Source organism: Bemisia tabaci, chromosome 1 (genome assembly GCF_918797505.1).
Source record: "Bemisia tabaci chromosome 1, PGI_BMITA_v3".
Taxonomy (NCBI): domain Eukaryota; kingdom Metazoa; phylum Arthropoda; class Insecta; order Hemiptera; family Aleyrodidae; genus Bemisia; species Bemisia tabaci.
Window position 1 is genome coordinate 67,822,762 of NC_092793.1, and position 21,891 is coordinate 67,844,652.

At 43.7% G+C, this 21,891-nt stretch overlaps 1 protein-coding gene across 5 annotated transcripts in view; it reads right to left on the reverse strand.

Annotated features, from left to right (window-relative positions):
- Nucleotides 1-21,891, reverse strand: part of zfh2 (Zn finger homeodomain 2) — a 141,668-nt gene that overhangs the window by 92,524 nt on the left and 27,253 nt on the right. For all 5 annotated transcript variants that reach the window (XM_019043217.2, XM_072306057.1, XM_019043222.2 and 2 more), the window contains exon 2: nucleotides 448-3,614. In XM_019043217.2, coding sequence (XP_018898762.2) covers nucleotides 448-3,562 — 3,115 coding nt within the window. In that variant the 5' untranslated portion in view covers nucleotides 3,563-3,614. The remainder of the gene's footprint in view (nucleotides 1-447; nucleotides 3,615-21,891) is intronic.

A 21,891-nucleotide genomic window follows, 5' to 3' on the forward strand; every position in this document is an offset into this window, starting at 1 on the left:
AAAAAAAATAAGTATTTTTTTCTGAAATAACACATACTAAGAACAAACCAACAAAAATAAAAAAGCAGATAAAAAAAATGGATGAAAAATCAGTAGCGAATAGCTTTAAAAGTAGTCGCAAAGTTCCCTGACAGTTTCCGCAATTTGGAGACTCTGTATGCAGACTGTTTTTATTTCTGTTGACTAATCTCCTCTTGGAGAAATAAAGCAGAGGTATTAAGATTGTTCTACCTCACTGATTAGCGATTTAAATGGATAAAATGAAATATAATAAAATAAGATGGAAGCAAAAAAAAAAAAAAAAATAAAAAAATAATAAGCTAATGTTAGTTAACGAAAAAAAAAGAAGCAAAAAATATGATCAGCTTTCTCATGTTACGCATCTCGAAGCTCCATTACGATAAGCAAAAAAGCGAATGTTTTGCAATTTTGTAAAACCAACAATACCTTGTTCGAAATCTGAGTCAGTTGTTGGTTGATTTAGAACTTGGAAGACTTCGCTAATATCTGCATGCATTTCTTTTCCCTCACTCCGTCTCTGAAGCTGATGAAGCTGCTCCATCTGCAGATGTTTCATAGAGCGGGCGTGTTGAAGAAGAGGTAACCTAGCTCTTGAAGAAAATCCGCATAAGTTACACCGATATACGTTGCCGTCACTTTCACGGATATGTCTGAACAGTAAACTGCTAACTTCGTGCCTCTGACCGGCGGAATGAAGCTGTAATTTATGTGCACTGTTTGTGTAATAATCACAGGCATGACACCGTACTTGAACTCCTCCGGGAGACGACAAGTACTTCAGTTTCCATTCGTTTCTTGGACCCCCTTCTTTCACATGGTTCACATGTTGCAATCTCTGCAAATGCTTGTCCGTCTTACAATGGAGCTGGAAGTTTGCTTTCAAATTCGTCTTGTAAGTGCAGAGTTTACAGACGTAATGCCCAGCAACAACTGCGAGTATTTCTTGCTCTCGAATTTTCGTACGATCAGCAGCTAAATGGTGAGTGAGCGCCTCTAAGGAATCCGTTGAAAAATTATTGCACACACAACAATGGAACAAATGATCCGGGTTCGGGTCCGCAGGTTCAGGAGGAGGCTCCATTGTTTCAGGGTTCAAACCCATATCCATATGAGGCGCTAACTCAGGAGGCAGATGAGGTGGCAACTGTCCACCGGTCATCATCTGGATCAGTAAGGCCTGGTTGTATGCCATATCAGCCATTGCTGCTTCAGCATGAGGTGGTTTGTCACCGCCAGGAATGGCTAAGCCGGGATGGAAATGTAGCAAAGACTCAAAGCCGAGCTGCTGTTGATGGTGTGATTGTTGGATTGCACTGAGTGTTTGCATATGTTTTACATTTTGTTGCAAGACCATCATGTTATGGGTGTGCTTTTCACTGGTCATGTGGATCCTCAGATTCCGGGCGACGTTTGTTTCGTAATTACAAACATCACACCTGAAAGTCGGTTTTGGCTTTTGACTTTGCTGACTACTGATCGGAGAGTGGCCTGGATGGTGAGCGCCGCCAGAAACTGGACTCGCTGCAGTAGGTTTGTGCTGCGAGGGTGGTGGTGTTTGCTGAAGCCGTTCCGAATTACCACCACCTCCGTTCTGAAGCTCTTGCATGTTGTTCAAATGCTTATCAGATTGCATATGAATACTCAAGTTGCCTTTCGTTGTCGTCGAATAATTGCACACTTCACACCTGTACGGTTTGTAACCGCAGGTGTAGGTTTCTCCTCGGGCTAACCTCGGATGCGGCTGTCCGGCTATACAATAGATACAGGATGTTTCAGTCTCAGGGTGTTTTTCTTTCATATGGATTTCTAGAGTTTCTTGATATTTGTAATGCCAATTACACTTGGGGCATTTGAGAGTTTTACACGAATTACGAGAGTGCATTCCGGCCAGGGGGCCGCCGACTCCGCCGAGCCGGGAGGAACTTAGGATGAGCTCACATTTAGCGCACTCGACGCCACTGGGTCTGCCACCCATATGGTCCGGACACACGCCTATTGTTGTGCCGGTGAGGAAATTCGGGGGTGGCTGGGGATAGGGCACTGCAGACGAAAGTAATGGACTAAGAGTTGTACCCGGTGAAGGACTTGCGCCCGGCGAGCTGCTTCCCCTGCCACCGGCATTTCCGGTCTGTGCGGCAGACGCCGAAATTGGACTCTTCCGCGTTAAGTCCATCACGCAATTGAGTCCGCTAGATTCTCTACCGCTCAGACTACTAACACTTGTAATGATATTGTTCCTATTACTACTTGAACTACTGCTACTTGAAATATTATCTTTAATCATATTAACACAACTACCGTTTTGAGGTAGGGAGACTAACGTCTCAGGAACATTATGAGTATGGACAGGTTTTGGCGATGAATCACGTTGATGCACCACTAAACTTTCCGCGCACACTTTTTCATCATCAAACTCCGAGGAACCGTCCACCGCGCTCGGCACCGGGTCTTTAGGAACATTTTGAGATTCTGCTTCACTGTAACCAGGAGAAGATGACCTACGTAATAGCTGGCTCGATTTCCCATCCGTCGTAGTCGTTGACGTCGAAGTCGAAGTCGCCGTTCCTATGACGGGTGACAAAGGTTCCAGAAATGAGACTAGAGGTTCTTTTTCTTTTCCTACACACTGAATGATGGCCGACGCATTCTTGTGACCGAGAATATCCTTCTCGTCATCCCTCAGCACAACGTTATGGTCGCCCATAGCGTGGGCTACGAAAGACTTGGCGTACCCAAAAGACAGCTTACAAATAAAACACATTAGAATAGGTTTAACAGGAACAGAAGAACAGTCGTTCTGCTTCTTTTCTTCGAGCTTCTCGTTGCAATCGCCGCCCCGGTTGTCTCGAACTGTGTACACCCGATAACTGTGCATTATCGGCGCTTCAGGAACTATCTTTTTGTCGTGCACTAGCTTGTTCGCATAGCCTCCGTAGAGTGCCGTGTACAGAGCTGGATTCCTAGACACATAGAACGCATTGGCTATCTGCGGCAAAGCTTGCACCTGAGAGAGATTTACACCGGGTCCGTCGACGATGCAACCGTCCCCGATGATCTGGGGTAGCTCGGCGTCATCTTCACTGAGTTCGCTGTCCTCGATGATGTAGGCAGAACCGTCCGGGTTGTAGACTATCTTACCGTCAAATTTCTCAACGTCGCTGGTGCCCCACGAATCGTCGGCGAAGGACTCCTTCGTTGGACACTTACGGGAGGCAAACGAGGCCTTGTCCTTCTCGTCGTCCGTCGAGGTGGCGTCGTCGTAGGCACCGCGTTGAATCATGGCGGCCGTCGCCGTCACCGCCGTCGAGCTGTCTTCTATGCTAGTATCAGTTTTTTGGTCATCAAGGAACTTACTACCGGACGGTGGTGAAGAGACTCTTCGTTCTTCCTCTTCTCTTCCAGCGATGAGGCCAGCCGGGGGCGAGGCCGTCGTTTCGTCTTCAGGACTCATGATCCCTTCTCCCCCCTCGCGTTTCTTCCGTCTCTTGCTGGACGGCGGGCTGTCTACTGACGTCGCGACGCCGCTGCTGGGAGAGGGCATTGCTGCGCAACGTCAACCATCACACGCTGACATGGTGGGCGACCACACCGATCTGCAACATAAGAAAAGAAAACAGCCCGTCAGTCACCAGTATCACTCAATTGTGAGGGGAGCAACATTTTTCCTGAAAATTTTCATTCCTTACAGCAAAATAATTTGACAAGTTTATACTTGTGCAGGGTGAAATTAATCGAACCGAGAGAAAAATTACCCTAAAATAGCAGAAAGAACCGGTGCATATAACAGTGGAACTCGCAGTGCATCACTTTGAAACGTTAATTTCGCGCCCAAAAAATGTACTTTGAAAAAGAAGGAAAAAATTTCATTTCATTTTTCAATAATTTGTCAAATTTTTGACGGTGGCTATATTTGCCTAAACTCTATGAGCGCCATGTTTTGGAAAAAATAATATTTTTTTTTTTGACTGGATTTGAGTTAAGTTCGTAGGGTCTGTACTTAATTGCATTCCGCAACGAATGTAAGTGTAAAATTAAGGTACCTGTACTTGGTATACTGCGTAGGCAACACTGGTATAGAGGTGGATTGTTAAAAGCCAAAAATTGTTTCGTGAGTTGAAAGAAAAAGCGGAGTAGGCACATGCCGATTAAAACACAAGCAGGCTGTAATTCTTCGTTGCACATTCGCGAGTGAATCGATTAGAACTGACCATTTCACAATAGTAAAATAGCCACATTGTAATTTTAAGTTCTTTTCGTTCAGTTCATTTCGTTATCGGAAGATTTAACCGGGACAATGAGGCACATGGGGGTTGACCTAATACGTGGTGCGAGGAACAAAGTCTGTGGATTTAGTAATGCTTAATCGCTAAACAAACAAAATTATTCATATAACACTATCATAATTGAGAGGTTTTTAATAATTCGAAAGTCATCACGTCAGCGTATCTCTAGATCCCAGTTGCTTATTTGTTCATTTGATATTCAATTTTCACACGGATAGCTCCGGCACTATTTACTTGGTGTTTTTACCTATTGATATGGGCCCCGGCTCCGAGCGATAAATGCGTAGAATTCAAAACCGGAAAGTCAAATATTCATAATAAATCCTTAATCATCTTCAGAAGTCAATGACTTATTGAATACACGCTTGCGATCATTTTGAAACGATGAAATAAGGCTTATGCCATTCATACATCAGTTGCGTATTTAATTTCTGAAGAAATCCATCCTTACCTCGTAAGCACATTTAAGTGGTAATTTCGTCCAATCATTTTCATTGGGTTTAAAAATAAGAAAAAGAGACACAAAGTTTCTACCTAATGCCTTTACTAAAAGAAAATAGATAAATTAAAAAAATACCTTAACTTTTTAAATGAACAGACTCAAATATACTGACGTCAGAATGCAAGTAAATTGTAGTACATCTGTAATAATCGGACGAAATCGTTGAGTACTAGAAAAATTGGTCCGTAAATTTATCTTAGTCGGATAAAATAACACAGAAATGTTCGTTTATAAAATCACCTATATCCACAGGAAACTCATTGGATGATATATCAATAGGAGTATGACCAAAAATGGGTCATATTACGTGTAATTCCATTACATTTTTCTAAATTTCGATAATATTCCTAATTGACAAGTTTATTACTATTATTTTTTTCTATTTCCAAAGGCAGAAAAAAGGATATTTCGGTTACACGTGTGTAATTAGACCTCCGGGAATTGGATCGGTAAACCAATCGGAGAGAACCCACGACCGAAAATTCGAAGATGACGAATAGGTGGAATAGCATATAAACCAAAACTCACGTAATAAATTAAACGGAGCGGCGCGACGGGCTGTGGAAAAATAAAAAAAATTAGAGGATGAGCTCGGAGGGTAACACAATTAGGATTTAATGGAGCTCCGCGGGCCGCGTGGAGCGAGAGCGGCGACGAAAAAATCGGAGGATAAATCCTCCGATCGTAATAGCAAGGTTAGTGAATAACAATAGCCGAGTTGATTCGGAGACATACAATGCGTCCTTTGCCGCCAATGAACTTGGTCCGCTCGTCCGATGAATAGCCAATCAGACGGATCCGAAGAATAAGAAGAGGTGCGGGCCCGCGCCCGCGCTACGTCACCGCGGCCGCCTCACCGCGAGGGAAATCCACGTCGCTCCGTGGAAAATTCACCGGGGGAAACTCACCCGCGGCAACGGTGCGAGGAGCCCGCCAACCGCGACAGCAGCGCTCCTCGTGGCTAATTACACGTGAGGTTAAATCCTGTAGATCCTGTTTCTTGATCGAGCTGATTCCTATCGTTGAACATTGCGCTTGTATAAATCAAATGGACTACGTTTTGCAATTTGGAACTATAAATTCTGGCTCGTCTGAAAGAAACAATAATGTGCAGAGGGAAACTAATGGCACATACGTTGTTTTCAAACCGAGCTAGCATTACTAGTTCCAAATTGCAAAATGTAGTCCAAATAAGCCTGGGTTAAACGAATGAAAAAAAAAGATCGAGGATGAGATCTGGAATAGGAAATTCCATTAATCGGGCTGTAAAGGGTTTAGCGGGCCCTTTCGCTGGTCTACGAAAAGTGAGAGGTTTTAATTTTATTTTTTTTTAGTATGTGTGAGCCCGGTTTTAAACATCGAGTGCGATTTATGATGCATATATTGATGGTAGAAGAACAATTCACAGGCACCTAAATGGCGATTTTTCAAATTTCTACGACTTATGTCTTTTTTTTGCGATGACGCAAAGGCATCATCCAAAAATTATGCTAAAATGATATTCCACGATTTTTCATTCGGGAACTTGAATATGGTGGGAAATATGCAACAATTTCGATAGATTCTGTAATTGATGCGCGATTCTTTTATCTGAAATCAAAAACCGATTGATGCCACAGAATTATTCGAAAACTTCAGCAAAAATTTTAATTCTAGTTTTGATCAAATTTGCAGCTGAATAGACGGCTTGATGATGACGTGCGCGCACACATACACACACAAAAAAGAAATCGGAGAATTTTTTAATACACTGCATTAGTTTCAATTTAATTTGATTACATTTGATTAAATTTGATTGAGTTAAATGTTCAATGTGTGCGACACGATCTCAAACCGGCTTCAGAGTCAAGTTAGAATCATTGCAACGACTTCAAAACGCGGAGAGCTACGAGGTGACCAAGGTCTTCTTTTCAGGAGGCAATAAAGACGGTCATTAAGTAATTATGGAGACCTCAGGTCCCCATGACGGATCGTCGTTTGGTGACAAACGCAATACTTGGCCACTTTACTTTTTATTGATTCGACAGACAATAGTTTCCGACACACCATTTTAAAGAAAAACGAAACGATGAAGATCATCCCCACGGAAATCATATTGAACCGATTCGATGGATGGTGTTAGGTGCGATTGGAGGTATTTTTAATCGTTCTCTGTGTAAAAAAGGCAGACCAAAAGTTGAGTCAACCCAACGGCTTGCTCAACATTGAGCGTAAGCAAATTGAATTAGTCATTAGTTTTAGCAAAAATACATTTCGTCCATTTTACCAATATTTCGTTTCTTTTGTGGTTTAAAATATTTTTCAAGATTGGATGAACCATGAAAATCGTGTGCAGATTTTTTTCAGGGTTGTTGCCTCCATCTCAAACTGAATCTTCTCGCATTTTTCATGGTTGTGTCTAACATTGGAAGATATTGTGAACCTAGTAGACTCAAAATCGGCAGGAAACAAAAGTCGTTTTGGCACAAGCCGATTCAATTAGCGTCTCTATTTTTGTCTTGATGTAATGAGCAATTCTGAGATTTCCGGATTCATCCGTGTTCACGTCGACGAATGAGGAAAAAAACCTTAATCTCGTAATGAAACTAAGGATCGTCCCGACGAAACAAGTAGCAACGCCAGATTTGGTAAACGGCACATCACGCATGGGCAGATTCGCTGCGAGATGAAATGTGTGCGGCTAATTAAAACTTGGAACCCAGCTTTGACACTAAAAATTCATCCTGCATTGCGAGGAGGTATCAAGACCGCCCTGCCCGGGCGACTTTACTCGATCTTGAGTCAAATCTGACGTTGCTTCGCGCAAAAAACCCCGGGACATCGAACGGCCAGCGGTAATTTATGCGAATTTATTATGAGTGAATCGAAATAAATAGTCGCGGGATTTTAGAGCACGACCTTGACGCTTGATAATCAATTAACGATCTGCACGGGTTCCCTCTAATCTCGGTTCTGGTACCCGCCAAACTTCAACAGAACAATGGGTCCAAATATCGATTCATCGATGTATCGAATCGGTTAGAGTCCAACGAAAAAAAACATACTTGTATCAAGTCCATGCTACTCACAATCAGTCGAAGGCCCAAAACTAAGTACGCACTCGGATCAACCGATATCTTTTCAAAATCATTTTGTAATTGGTCCAGAAGCAGCTTAAAATACTGACGTTGAAGCATTCCTTGGTCCAAAATGAGAAAATGAATCGTGCAAAAACAAAGATTCCGAACATCGATTGATCGAGTATTAAGTCGATTCGGGTCCGACGTAACAGATTAAATCTGTATCATTTCAATGTCTCTCAGTCGAAGGCCCGAAACTACGTATGCACTTGGTCAACCGTTGTCTTTTCTGAATCATTTCGTAATTGGTCCGACAGTAGCGCAGTACACGCAAATAAAAACGTTACCTCGTTCAAAATTAGAAAATTAATTGATTGTGGTGGCCTTGCACACTTGACGAATGATAATGTAAAATACAGTTGGTGAGTAAAATGCAAATAATGAAAATGAGCGATGATGAAGGACCTTTTCGGTCTAGTTCTCCTTGCGCTAAGAAGAAAGGGGGGCTTCTCGTAAGCAGGGAATCAAAGTTGTGGATGTCAAGTAATATTACTCAAAGAGCATTGGCGGAAATCTGGCAGATGCGTGAAATAGGTCGCCAAACGTAAAAAGTTTGCTAGATTTCAAGTGCTAAAAACATGCGTTAAATTAAAATAATTTCTCCGGAGTCTGTGTAGTTGATTATCTAATACAGGCCCTCAGAACCGAAAATCCGTAAAAGAGTAAGGGGTGAAAAAATCAACTGGGTTAAAAATTTAACCCCTAGTCGTGTGCGGATTAAGTCACGCCAATCACCTGTATGTAAATCACATAAATCTTCACCCCTCATCCTTTCATCGACCCCCTCCCCACCCGCCGACTCATCAGTCTGTCTCCTGAATATTAACTGTTTTGGGGACAACACCAGGTTGCCATTTAAACTATGATCAAATAATCCATAGACCAAAGTTATTAAATCGAAAAACAACCCAAAAAGCCAAAGATAATAAATGAAATGTGTTTTCGAGAAGGCAATTTTGGTTAGCGCGGGCACTTAAAACCCAACAAAATTTAAAAATTGGTCTCTTGATAGATATTTTCTATACCCATGTCACCTTTCACGTTTTCATGACAATTAACATTGGTAATTTACTTTAACAGCCCCAGAAAAGCATTGCGGACAGGCGCAATCTCAACAAATCTTTAAGAACGGACCTCCACACTCCTCCTTTTTTGGGTGTGCTGCCTAAGGTCTCCTAGAGATGTCGTTTCAGTTGAATCTATGGAAGGACAAAACTTCTGAAGGCAGCCATTATATTAAAAATATTAACCTACTCTATTTGAGAAGAGATATATGCATATTTTTGAGTATGGAGTTCGTATTCCTAAATGTGATCTTTGTGTACTTCACTACGAGAAATTGACTGAATAAGCGTTTATGAAGGTCAAATTTGGATGTATTTCTGCCAAACGGAACTATATGCATTAAGACATGAGCCCTGAGACCCATGAGAATATATGCATAGCAGGGTTCACGTCATAATACACATAGTTCCGTTTGACAGAAATACGTCCATTTCAAGATGGCAAACGGTCCAAATTTGCACTCAGAAGGTAGGATTGCTAGGTGTAGAGGGGTCAGCATCCCTCATCCTGAATAACAACTAGGGCACGATTCATAATTCTGGAAATCAGCTTTTCCTGACCTCCTTCCTTGAGGTTCCTCCTGATTCGATCGGCGAGGAACTTGGCACCTGCGTCGCGGGCCGGGGTAACATGTGCTGGGCGCGAGGTCCCCGCAGTCTCCGGTTTCAAAAAGCCACCGGCCGCGGCGGCGGCGCGTGGAGCCAGGGAGCCTCCTCGGCGCAAAAGGGTCCTCTCACACCACCGCACTCCGCGTATGCAAAATAGCTGCGCGCGAGCCACTTAACACAATCCACTCATAACTTATGCATCGCAACCTTTTTTTTTCCGCTCTTCCGCGCAAAACCACCCAACTTTCACGGCGAGACAGGCGCGGATCCGTGATTTATCCTCGCCGAGGTTCCGATTCCGATCCTGGAGAAAAAAATGGGAGGAGAAGCCGGCGGCGCAAAAAAGGTCCGGTAATGAGTGTTTGTCAACCTTACGTCGGCGTGAGTATGCAAATCGACGAGGAGGGAAGACGCTCCGGATGAGCCCTGTGGCACGTGGAAAGAGCGGCGATTCGGGGTCTTAGCGAGGTGGACGTGTGCCGTTTTCGAGAGGAAAACTCATTTGAATGCGGTTGCGCTCGAGTTGAGTCGCTTTTTTTGACAAGGCACACGTGGTTGCGCAACGCCACCCCTTTCTCCGCGGTAAACGGGCTTTTCGGTGTTTCTTCAGAAGAGGACTTTCCGAAAAAGTTTGGCGGGTAAGAAACAAGTACCCAGACATTTTTATGAAAGGACTTATTCGGACAATGCAATTGATGATTACAGAACAGATTTCGTGTCTCGGATTGGCCAAAAAATTCGTCATTTCTCGGACGAAGAAACGTAACTCAATCACGGTTGCATAATCGATTAAAACACTTGAATTTTTCACAAGGATATACCTGTGTAATTTTTGTCAAAAATTTGTCTGATTCTTGCATGAGATCAGAGGAAAATGTTTAGTAGTCGTTGACTTAAAAACATTTCCTCTTACCGGGCAAAAGGTAAGTCTTAGAAACTTAAAATATTAATCTTTAGAAATCATGCTCAATATTAGTGGTGAAAACGAAAGGAAAATAAAGGAAGGAGAAATACAGGTAAATACTGAGGAGGGCAAAGAAGAAGCGAGGCTGATTGATCCCTCGGATACCTGCGGGATGAGGCTGCCAAAATGAATGGGCGAGACCCCGAAAACAAGGGCCCGAATCAAAGGCGGCCCGGCGCAGATCTGCTCCACTAATTAGCGCAAAATAGACCATTAATAGCAACGCAGGACAAACACAAAATCAGGTGGGCCGAAACCAGGAATTAGGCCGCGGCCTCGGGGCGCGGAAAGGGCCACTTTCCAGGGCCAGCGTCAGGATGTTCGGAGCCAAGGCCCTGCTCCAGAAACATCGCCGCCGATTCCAACAATAAATAAGTTGGTTTCGGGGGGCGATCCCGGGGAAATTCAAAATAAGTGGCAACGTGTGGCTCGTTAAATGAATGAAAAACTGAATCGGAATGGTAGCGGCTGCGATCGTCGCGCCATCTAGCACCGCCCGCCCGCAACATTGTAGGACGAAGGCTGGACCCGAAGGACCCGGGCCGACGCGCGGATCCAGCTAAGCTTATATATATAATTACATAATTTATTTAGGGAAAACGCCAACAATTATTGCCGCTCTATGGCGCCTCCGCTACAAAGTGTAGGCCAATGCGCGCCCGTATTTAATAACAAGTTTCCACGCCGGACCGGGCGCAATTGAATCGGTCGATCTTAAAACGCAACGCGACCATCTTCTCCGGCTCCATTAGAATGCTTGTGTTCTAGGGCTCATCAGGTAAGGGACAAGTGCGGTTTTAACATCCACCAGGCGCAATTACGCGGCGAAAATTCCTTCCTCACAAATAAGTATGTCTTCTTCGTCAATAATAATTATCCTCACTATTTTGACTCCTTCCCTTTCGTTTGATTTTTTTTCTCTCCCCCTCCACGGCGGAGCGCGTTACCAGACGGGACCGGTCGAGACACAAACTCAAATAATTATATCAACTGCTATAAAATTATTAAGAAAGGGAAACCTTGATGGGTAATTCCGAGCTGGGAACCATTAGTCGAGACATTAAAAATGTGGCTAGGATTCTCGCGGCGCGGTTAAAGGGTACGGGCGGAAACATCGATGCCTTCCAGCCTGGCTCCGTGGATCCTTTTAACACCCGCGACTATGAGTATTTTGAAAACAGACGAGGCCCAGCATGAAACACCACTGGTTACTATGAAATGTTTATTATTGGTTGCATAGTCTGAGGTGTTAATAAAAGCTAGGAGCAGGGGTGCAAATTCCGTTGAAAAGTTTGCCAATTTTTGAGCGCAAGTCAAAGACAAATCGATGAAATTGAAATTTCTATCGTTACGAACACGGGAAACAGGTCAATTTTACTATCTTACGTCACGGAGTTGCGGGGAAGTGACTTGATGAGATATCCGCAATGCGGTAACCGCGAACCGTAAGACTCTAGTTTTTCCCGGGGTGTTTTACATACTAATATGGCTTTCCGAACTTTCCAAACGGAGTGGATCGATGACGCCACGGGCCACGCTTTCCTCCAATAATTATTACCTAACGGCGACGAAATCCGGTTTTATCTGCGCGGAGTTGAGCAGAGTTGAGTTGAGGACAAGTAAACAATAGAGTCGTAACAGAAGTGAGAGGTCACTCGGGGTCAACGCACGGGGAGGCTACGAGTCATATTCAGATAGCATCCATGAATGGCAATGAGTGGCGCTACAGTCGCATTGGACGTGTCTAGGCTGAAAGGAACTATGATGCACGCCAACCCTATATGCACATACTTCCTTTCGGCATAAATACGACCAATTCTTCTCGGCTGTGTCACAACGATTCCTCCAAGATAAATATCGTAGCAACATCGATTTGCTCTGAAACGCCACTATTTCCGACTGATTTTAGAGACAACACACTATGTGCCTTTGAATTTCTTATGTGTGCAAAGGCTTGTTGTGGAAGAGCCAGAAATAGTGTTTCCTAATTACTAAATGTATAGTAAAATTATCAACACGAATCTGCAAATTTCCCACGGAGAGCTGTCGCGGCAGTTTCTCTTTTACCAGCAAATATCGTCAACATTCGACACCATTCCCAGTGATTTTGACCTCTTTCGAGAGGAAGTCGATCGAGTTTGCAATCAAACTACCACGAACGCTCTCATCACAGAGCTTGAGACAATTTCTGTTTTTTCGTGCCATAGCGATGCACCCGACGACCGCTAGGAGCTCTTCCGTAAACAAAAGCGGGCAGGATGGTCCTGAATAAATAGACGAGTGAATCGGCCATCGATTAAAACGAGAGGGAGAGAGGGGGGGATCGGGCGGCCCCAAAAATAGACAATGACATACTTGTCAATCTCTAGGATTCAAGTCCAACAACCTCGCATTTGGGGCGATCCCGACTCGCGGGTCTAGCGGCGGTGAGATGAAGTCCGAGGCGAGAGGGGGGTTTAAAAGCGCTCGATCAGATTAAAAATCACTTCTTTCGATGCTTGATTGATAATTATGAAGAATAGAAAGACGAATTGTATAGAAAAATATAGAAAACAGTGCTCGGTTGGGAATGATTGATCACGAACGGCCAGCTCCGGCTCACGATTTATGTAGCTGTGCATTCCTCATTATCATACGGTAATTATTGGTACACGTACCGTACCGCCACTCAACGGAATATTTTATCATTCCGCCATTGCTCACCGCACAGGCATCGCCAATCCGATTTTTCCTTGAAAAATTCCGTTTGTGCTTTCAGGTGTAGTGCCGATTATAATCAGGGAAAGGCCAAAAATCCTGATGTTTGATTTATTTTTCCATCGAGGATAGCTGACTCTACTTGTAAAAGGTTATTTGTGGCATCGCACTCCTTGCTCCATCAGTTAAGAATAAGGAACAGTTCACAAATTACGTAACTCTTCGGGTGGGAGGGGGAGGGAGGGCTCAAAATTTCGAAAAAGTGCGTTACGTAATTTTTGAACGCTTCATAAAAGGATCATATTCAGCGGCCTTATGAGGTGATTTTCGCAATTAAGGATAGACTCTGCAAAAGGAACTGATCCGCGCGAGAATATACTAGAATTTTGTTGAGTGAATGACAAAAAATGGTAAATTTTACTAAATTAAATCATTCAAAAAGGAATATCACGCGGACGATTAATTCAGGTCTAGCACAGCGCATACCTGTTCCTTATCTCCAACATCGAAAGGAATTAGTAAAATACATTCTAAAAACGTGACATTTCCATTTCCAGTTAAGTGCAGTTCTTTGAAAAAGTTCATTCTCGCTTCGTTGGGTTTTTTTGGGGCTCTTTCCGGCTGGATTCGGAGTTTTGATTCCAACTTTCCCTGTCGATTTCTCATGTACAGTTAGAGTCAAACAACCAGAGACAAGGAAAGAGCAAAACTAAGGAGTATATGGACTCAGGATTTCTGCGGGATCTTGGGTGACACCCGAAGGATGCCAGGCATGAACGAGCTTTCGGAGTCTGGACGGGGGAGCCGCGGCCGAGCCCACTGAGCGGGAGTTCTCTCCGCTCCAAGTGCGACTTTTCCCTGGATTCCCGATTCCGAGTCGCGGGTCGGGCTCTCCCGCGCGGCTCCGGTTTTCGGGTCCGCGGGCGAAAATCAAATTGGTGATCGCTCCGCCGCGCCGCACCGATGAATGGTGAGTTCACGACATCGCTTTACGGCGCTCCGTTCGGTTTGTTCCGCGACGGTTGTGGGTGCAGCTCGTTTCCGGGACACCGGACTGAAACATGGCCACGCGGACCTGGATCTTGCAGCGTCCTCGGGTTCCCACCGTCGCGTCGCGTCGCGGCTAAAGGGACAGCTGGTCTTAATTCAATGAAAGGGCGCCTGAAAGAAAAGATCATGATGGTGTTTCGATTGCCCTGCTCTGCCAAAATTAAAATACGAATTCATGTATGAAAGTGTGATAAACGAGGATACATAGAGAAAAAATATGAGTAGAATTTACCATTCCGTCACGCTGTATTTCACACAGCGTGAATTCTACGTGAATTCTGCCAGAAAAATGGTAGACGTTACTTTATACTGGTACAGGTAACCATTCCACTAGCAGAATTGGCTTAGAATTCACGCTGTGTGAAATACTGCGTGACGGAATGGTAAATTCTACCAATCTTTTTTCTCGGTGCACAGGGCCACAAGATGCCATGTGAAGGTCAAAGTCGATTTTCTCTGCAAGGCTTCTTCAGCCTCGCTGTACTGTTTCTTAGCCAGGCAGAGCACTGAACAAGAAAGCTTCTATGACAAATTTCTATAGGAACAAACATACCACACAAGTGCCGCGGAATGAATGAGGGTTCCCAGATATTCCTCTAAGTTGGAGTAATTTTTGTGTATGGTTGTGTGTAACGTGTGTAATTGTGTTCCTCTATCAAAGTTTTCTGGTTAAGTACAGTTTGGCCGTGGTTTCCCGGGAATGGAATGGTATTACCTAAGTCCTTAAAATGAATGGTGTCTATTTGTAAGAGGGTACCAACTTTTGCGGCTAATTTCAGAATCGGAAGATGCGTTGTTAGCTTCCCCGAACGGACAAATGTTTCTGTGAATGTTTCCTCGCACTTGCCTGCATTCCGTGCCCGAATGCTCCGTCGATTGACGTTTGGACATTATGCCAGAATTGGCAAGGAGTAAATTACGACAGGAGTTCCTGTGAACTGGGAATCGGATTAGGAGTTATGCGGTCACGGCTGCTAAAAAAATGAGGGGGAGCTTTCGTGAATAAACCGTCGGGGACTCATCGTCTTCCATTAATTAAGCGTGAATACGGAGAAATATTCGGACTGGCGATCAGTCCTCACTGAGTCATAAAAACAGGCAAAAAACGGAAGAAAAATGAACCGGTCAGCGAGGTTTTAGGATCCGACAGGTAAAAAAGAGGAGGAAGAGATTGTCGCGCGGACTGCAAAAAATAGGGAGACAGCAAGCACCACTTAAAGCAAGGCAGTGCTCACTTTCCAACATTTAAACGAGTCATCGGGGTGAGGGGATAAAAAATAAATAAATAATTAAAAACCAGAGAAAAAATTAGCTCGAGCTGGCTGACACTAGGTGCGCTGCCTCGCGACAGCCAGAATATCAACCTGACTGACACTCAAACCCAGCGTCGCCAATTTTTTTTAAATCCCCAGAAATTCTCCATGACTCAATGAGCGAGTAAAAAATACACTTTAAACCTACACAGTAATGGGCAAATAAATTTAAAAATGGAATGATTTTCTTTCATTTAGGGATTGGTATTATGCAAAAGAAGGAAAATAACATTTTTTTTTTACTTCGTTTTCCACTGGCATCACTGTGAGACTTTATAATTTTGCTCGTGAAAAAGACCCAGTTACAAAATCTATCTTTGACATTTCTTCCCGGATGTTCTTGAGATGAAGTTGAATGACTTAAAATTTGGAATAAAAAAGTTTCAATCTGAAATTTATATCAGGGAAAAGGGAAATGAAGGCAGGAGGGACAAAATTTAATGATTTATCATCCAGTATTTACAACGCAAAAAAAAAGTGCATGCAATGTCCACTATGGAGATCGATCGTACGTTTTTCGTACAGTGGGACGACGAACCACACCACCAACAAAAATTGAAAATAGAATTACAAAATCGCTTACAGATTCGGATGTAAAGGGCACCTCTGTGCGTAGAAAACTAATATTCCAGCGGGAATATTAAAAAATGTCAAAGTTGACAACGCGGCCGACATACCAAAGTGGCGTGGGGCGGCTGAGTCGTGTACCACCGGATTATGCCTGGATCCTTACAAAAGAGTGAAAAAGAAGAACTAGACGCGAACACGATATGATCTTTCGCCGGCCTCCGCGGTATTATATGCATAATTAATTAATGACTCGCTCGGGAAATCGCCGAATAAATTAAAGTATATCATAACCTTGAATCCGAGACAATTTAAGTCATTTCGCGATGGCACGGGCTCGCGGTTCGGTGACATTTTCAGAAAAGAGGCGCGCGCTGATTTAAGCGTGAAGGAAAAAAGCGTAATCACCGTCTGCTCTTGCTCTACACTGTAATCGCGCCCGCGAATGAAATTATCATAATTCATTTCTGCGGTCGTAAATTACGCCTGGGGTCGTACTCGCTCGAGATCCCGCTCTTGACCTCCCGTTTGTGGCCGGGGAAAATATCGAAAATCGATGGATCGCGGTCGAGTTTAGTCCGACGCGCGGTAATTAGCCGGCTGCGATTTGAGGCCGAATGAATCCGGATAAATTGCGAAAAGAGGAAGATATCTGTCCGTTGCGAACGCTGTGGCCTTTCAGGCGACTTGAAAAGAAGTTGAACCGAGCCAGTTTGCACCTAGAATTCCGATGTCAGAGGCGAATAATTTAATGTTTATTGGGTTTGAATTTTTTAGGATTTTCCCCCGTAATAAAACGACGGAAGATTTAAAATACTAGATGCAGCAGAGAAACAAAAATGTGAAAATTTTACGAATGCACTTCAAATTACTCGACAAGAGGCTTATTTTTGCACCTTCACCCCCTCCCCAATTATATTCCCACTAAAGAGTCAACTGTGATAATGCAGCGTCACCTTTACTTTGACAAGCACAGCTCAAACAATAGACAAACTAACGGCAATACACGAAAGACTCTTTAGCTTGTCCATTTTTCTAGAAACATTTCTTGTCCTAGTAATTATATAAGTATATTTATTTCAGATTACGTTACAGTTGTTAAATAGCATGGCTATCGAGAACTGATTGTGAGAGCGTAGTTAACTCTACGGCTATTCAGAGTGTCAATATGTGTACCTACGGATGATACAACTATATTAACGCCGGAGTGAGCGGTGAAGTATCGAGCAAGATTGAAGGCGTTTTGCGCCAGGTAGCCGGCGAGCCTATTACACGATTTCGGTTACGAGTATTTTAACGCTAGGATGAGCAGTGGTCATGTCACTCCCAATGCACCCACGGGATGGTTATTAAAATTGATAGACAAAGCTATAGACTAAGAAGACAAAGGAAAAATTAGTTATCTTCACAGTTGATACAGGTAGAAGCGACGAACAAAAGTGGTGAGCAATAGACTAAGTAACGGCTATTTACGAAGGGACCTCATGTTAGCCATCATACCCCCCTTAGTCTATGTAACCAGCACCCGTTAGCGAATATGATCACTCTATTTTCCCTTAGTCTCACTTTATCTATCGATTTTAAAAATCAATCCGCTGCAGAGACTAGGCAACGTCAGATTTTTCATACGTGGTATTGGCAGCCGTGGATGTTGAGGACAATCGTTCCCTCGGATTGGTAACCGTCAAAATTCAGATTCGTCGGACTCCGAGCCAAACGACTCAATCCAGGGCCCCGAGGGGGAAGGGCGGAGGGGATGTGAGCCACCCTCTTCATCCGCAAGGACACGGACGGGTCATTAAGAGTGCTTAATATTCCGATGTCTTGAGGAACTCAAAAGCTCGACGCGTGATTAGATTTAATGAGCGCGGGCTCAGCATCCGCCGCGACCCGACGCAACGGTGTTCGGTGTCTCCCGAAAGGCCATCCGCACTGCACCTCTGCCAATCGAATCCACAGAAACTTTCTCCCGCCGCGCATACAAAATCGCGGACTGGCACTTCGCGAAGTAAGCTCGACCCGAAAGTTCAAAGCTTCCAACGTACTAAGTGTTACATTCGGCATTATTAACTCATGCCTGAATTTTCTTCTACTTGCATCGAGTAATTATCACTTAAATACAGTGTTCCAGGGATAATATCAAAGATTTTAAGGACGATTCTGCAGATTTATCCGGTCAAAAATCGATCACAATAAAAAAACAAGGAAAGATGTGGCAAATTCTACTGCAAGACTTCATTGGTAATCAGTAATACCATTGGATGAAATTAACTAGGCTCTTGACCTTGGTGACATTCATCATAAGTATGGTAATGTTACCAGGAATCTGGTATATACTACCATGGAGTCTTTTGTTGATTTTCATACTACTTTTACGGCAATAACAGATTAATTATATAATTTTTTTCCCAGAAAACTTTGGGGTAAATTGTACCGATCATAGGCATGCTCTCTATGAGACGCGCTGTAGTCTGTTGATCGGAAAAAATTGGGATTTTTTCGTTATTTTGATCAGGCTTGTCCAGAAAATTTAAGGAATACTTTTCCTGAGGTTTCTTGACACCATGATTCCCGGTTGCTCCCCCATTAACCATAATTAAAGGTCTCCGGAGCAAAGTGAAGACTCTAAAGACGCGCCCCTGCGTATCCATTTCTAAACGGTGCTTCTGCATCGCGTGTTGTATCGAATTCCGTTTCGCGACGGTGACAGGGTGACGGCTTCCGTAAAATCTACAGGGTGATACAAAAGTCCCGCGACACTAGCACTCGGCTGCTAATGACTTTTGAACCAACCTAGGTAGAGACTTGAAATTTTGTGGGTGCTACCAGGTCAAAGTCAAAGGCAAGGACGTTTAGGACCCCTAAAAATTTTAAGGGATCCTCCTGAAAAGGGGTAAAGACCTTACAGACTGTAGGGGCGGTGTGCCACTTTTGGACCACCCTGTAGAGTGCTAGGATAAAATCGGTCGTGGTTTCAACTTGGTGTGATTGGATTAACAGCCGCAACCACCGTGGGGGAGTGGTCACTCACAACACTTTCTGCGGTGCCCTTCAGTTTTGCCAAGTGTCGCAGGTGGTATACTACGTAAGCTTATAGTGCTTCTGCTTCATCGAGATAGATTTGATTTGCACAGATGATTTATTGAGCATAAAAATTAAATGAGAAATTGTATATTATATGGCAATCTACCCAAGACGACCTCACAATGAAAGTAAAACCAATTTTCGCTTGCAAAGTTGTATCCTTGTGGCTAGGAGAGGTTTGATTTTGCATTTGACATTTACAAGTTTTTGCATATTCGAATGACGAAAAAATAATAATCTAGAGTAGCCTGATCTTGTCCCTCGTTGAAAAAGAAGCGATCTCGCTGAAGGGTGTTTTGAATTTTGGCGGATATTCAACCTCAAGAAAAGCCTAATTTTATCAGCTACTCAATGAGTTATGGACAAGATTTCGAGCCATTCCTCAGTTTTCAGATTAAGGCTCGAAAAAATTGCTAACTCGCCGATCGTATTTCTTTACTTCCAAAAAGATACAGAATTTGACTCTACAGTCCCCCTACAAATCTTTTGACAACCTTTTCCGGAATACTTTTCACGATGACCAGAATTCCCGGTGTCCCTGAGAGTGACTTGATACATGTATCCAAGAGTGCAACACTCATCGATGGATCAGCATTACAGCAGTTCAACGACCGATCTTAGAACTTTCTCCGTGCGCGCCCATGGTGACAGGTCATTAAAAGCAGGTGTAAATCTCAAAATCAGCCGTTTAACAGAAGACTTATCGTCCGCATGATAGCTCAGAGGGAGGAGGGAGGGTTGTTAGGTGCGCGGAAAAATGAGGCAAATGTGATAAATACCGCTCGACCGACTGCGGGGTGGGGAGAGGGGCAAAGCTGAGCAACTGCCGTGGTAACTGAAGAAACGCGCATCTACACTGAGAAGCGCATAGGCGTTGCGCGGTTTATGATGGTGGGTTTGACGCGTGAGAATATCGCCGTGATGAAAGCCGAGCTTGGCTTACAGTAAATCATGCTAATTGCGATGGCCGCGGGCCCATCACGACCAAATCAAACATAATTATCGCCCTCTATTCGTAATTATCCGCTATTATTTATATGTATATTTATTGTGATTTTTACTTTTATTTTTTAATCCGCTCCTCGGCGCAGCTTCGGTCCGGGGTTTCTTCTCGGGGTTAATAAGGGCCTCGCCGCGGCCACTTTGGCCTCTTGCCGCCTCTCGATGACCAGTGAGAACGCGGCCTTGGCGGCCTCCCCGTATCGCGTCGTTCCACCAGTCATCTTCACCTCGCTCCCTTCCCTATTTTGCCCAGCTCATAACCTCCATCCTTCAAATTAGGCGTCTCAGGCGTTTTTTTAAACATATTTCGGGAGGGAAACGGGCTGGAAAAACATGAAGAGCACATTAAATAGGGCCGAAAATTTAAAATGCTACTGGTTACATCTTTTACTTGAAATCTCCTTGGGTGAATAGAGACCCAGAATAGAAATCCATGTAAAGCGGTTTCAATTCGAGGAAGTTTCAAGGAGCACATTAAAATTTCGGTCCAACTTTTGAACGCCACGCCGTAAGCAAATCAAGGGTACACTTCAAAATTGAACCATTTTTTTTTTTTTGCATAAAATCAGTAATTTCGCTGCAACGCTACAAAATTGCTACAGTCAGTTTGTGGTTGTTATGTTTTTTCTCCTGGTGAACCAACGACAAAATCGATCCTTGGAAATTATGCTGAGTTTGGTTAGGAAACTCGTTCAATTGTCGGTTCATAAAAACAAATTGAGATTGGTGAGTTTGAAAGCTCGTTTAAATTAAAGGCCCAATTGGTGATACTTGATCGTGTGGTACGAAGCGACTTCGAGAATTTGATGATCACTGACAAAGAAACTCAGACGATTGACTTGATTGAACGGTGTAATTGGAGGGAAAAGGCGGCTTCTGCGGGCAAAAACCCGGTCTCTCATTTTCATTCCCTTTTTGGCTTCGACCGTGGTTGCGAAAGAATCAGTTCGACGATTCATCAGAAAATTCCCCCATTATCCTGAAATTTGCCTCTCAAATTATTCATGTAACCAGCCAGTGCATCGAGATAGCGATATATGGACATCTCAAACGAGGAAATGTTAGTGACTGACGCGAAAAACTATTGTGATCATCTCGGAAATGAAAGCAAAGCCCACGGGGTACCACTCTATCGTGGGATTCTTCAAATTTTTAACGGGGCTTTGTGACATCTGGACGGTTGACGGGCACAAAAAAAGAACCCCGAAAGCTGAAAAATCTCGACTTTCCAGTAAATAATTACTGTGTCCCACGTGTCGAGAGCAGAAAAAAAGTCTGGATGCCTTAAATTTGAGAGAGGACAAGGGAGGGAGGGACGGGGAGAGATAATTATTCTAAATTCTGCGCGAGACAATTAACGGCGAATTAATCGGAGAATTGAAATCGAGGATGGGCCGACGAGCGATACGGGAATGAAGGAAAGACCTTTAAAGGAAGGATGAAACTAATGCGCCGCTCTGGCGTCACCGGAGAATGGTAATGTCGAACCGATTAACATACCGAGGACTGGTAAAGTAAACGTCATTAATAATTAGTCCCAACTACTCCCGCGGTCCTAACGAGTCCGACCGAAAAATCGAATCCATTTGATTTGTCACTTATCTCGCCCTCGGATC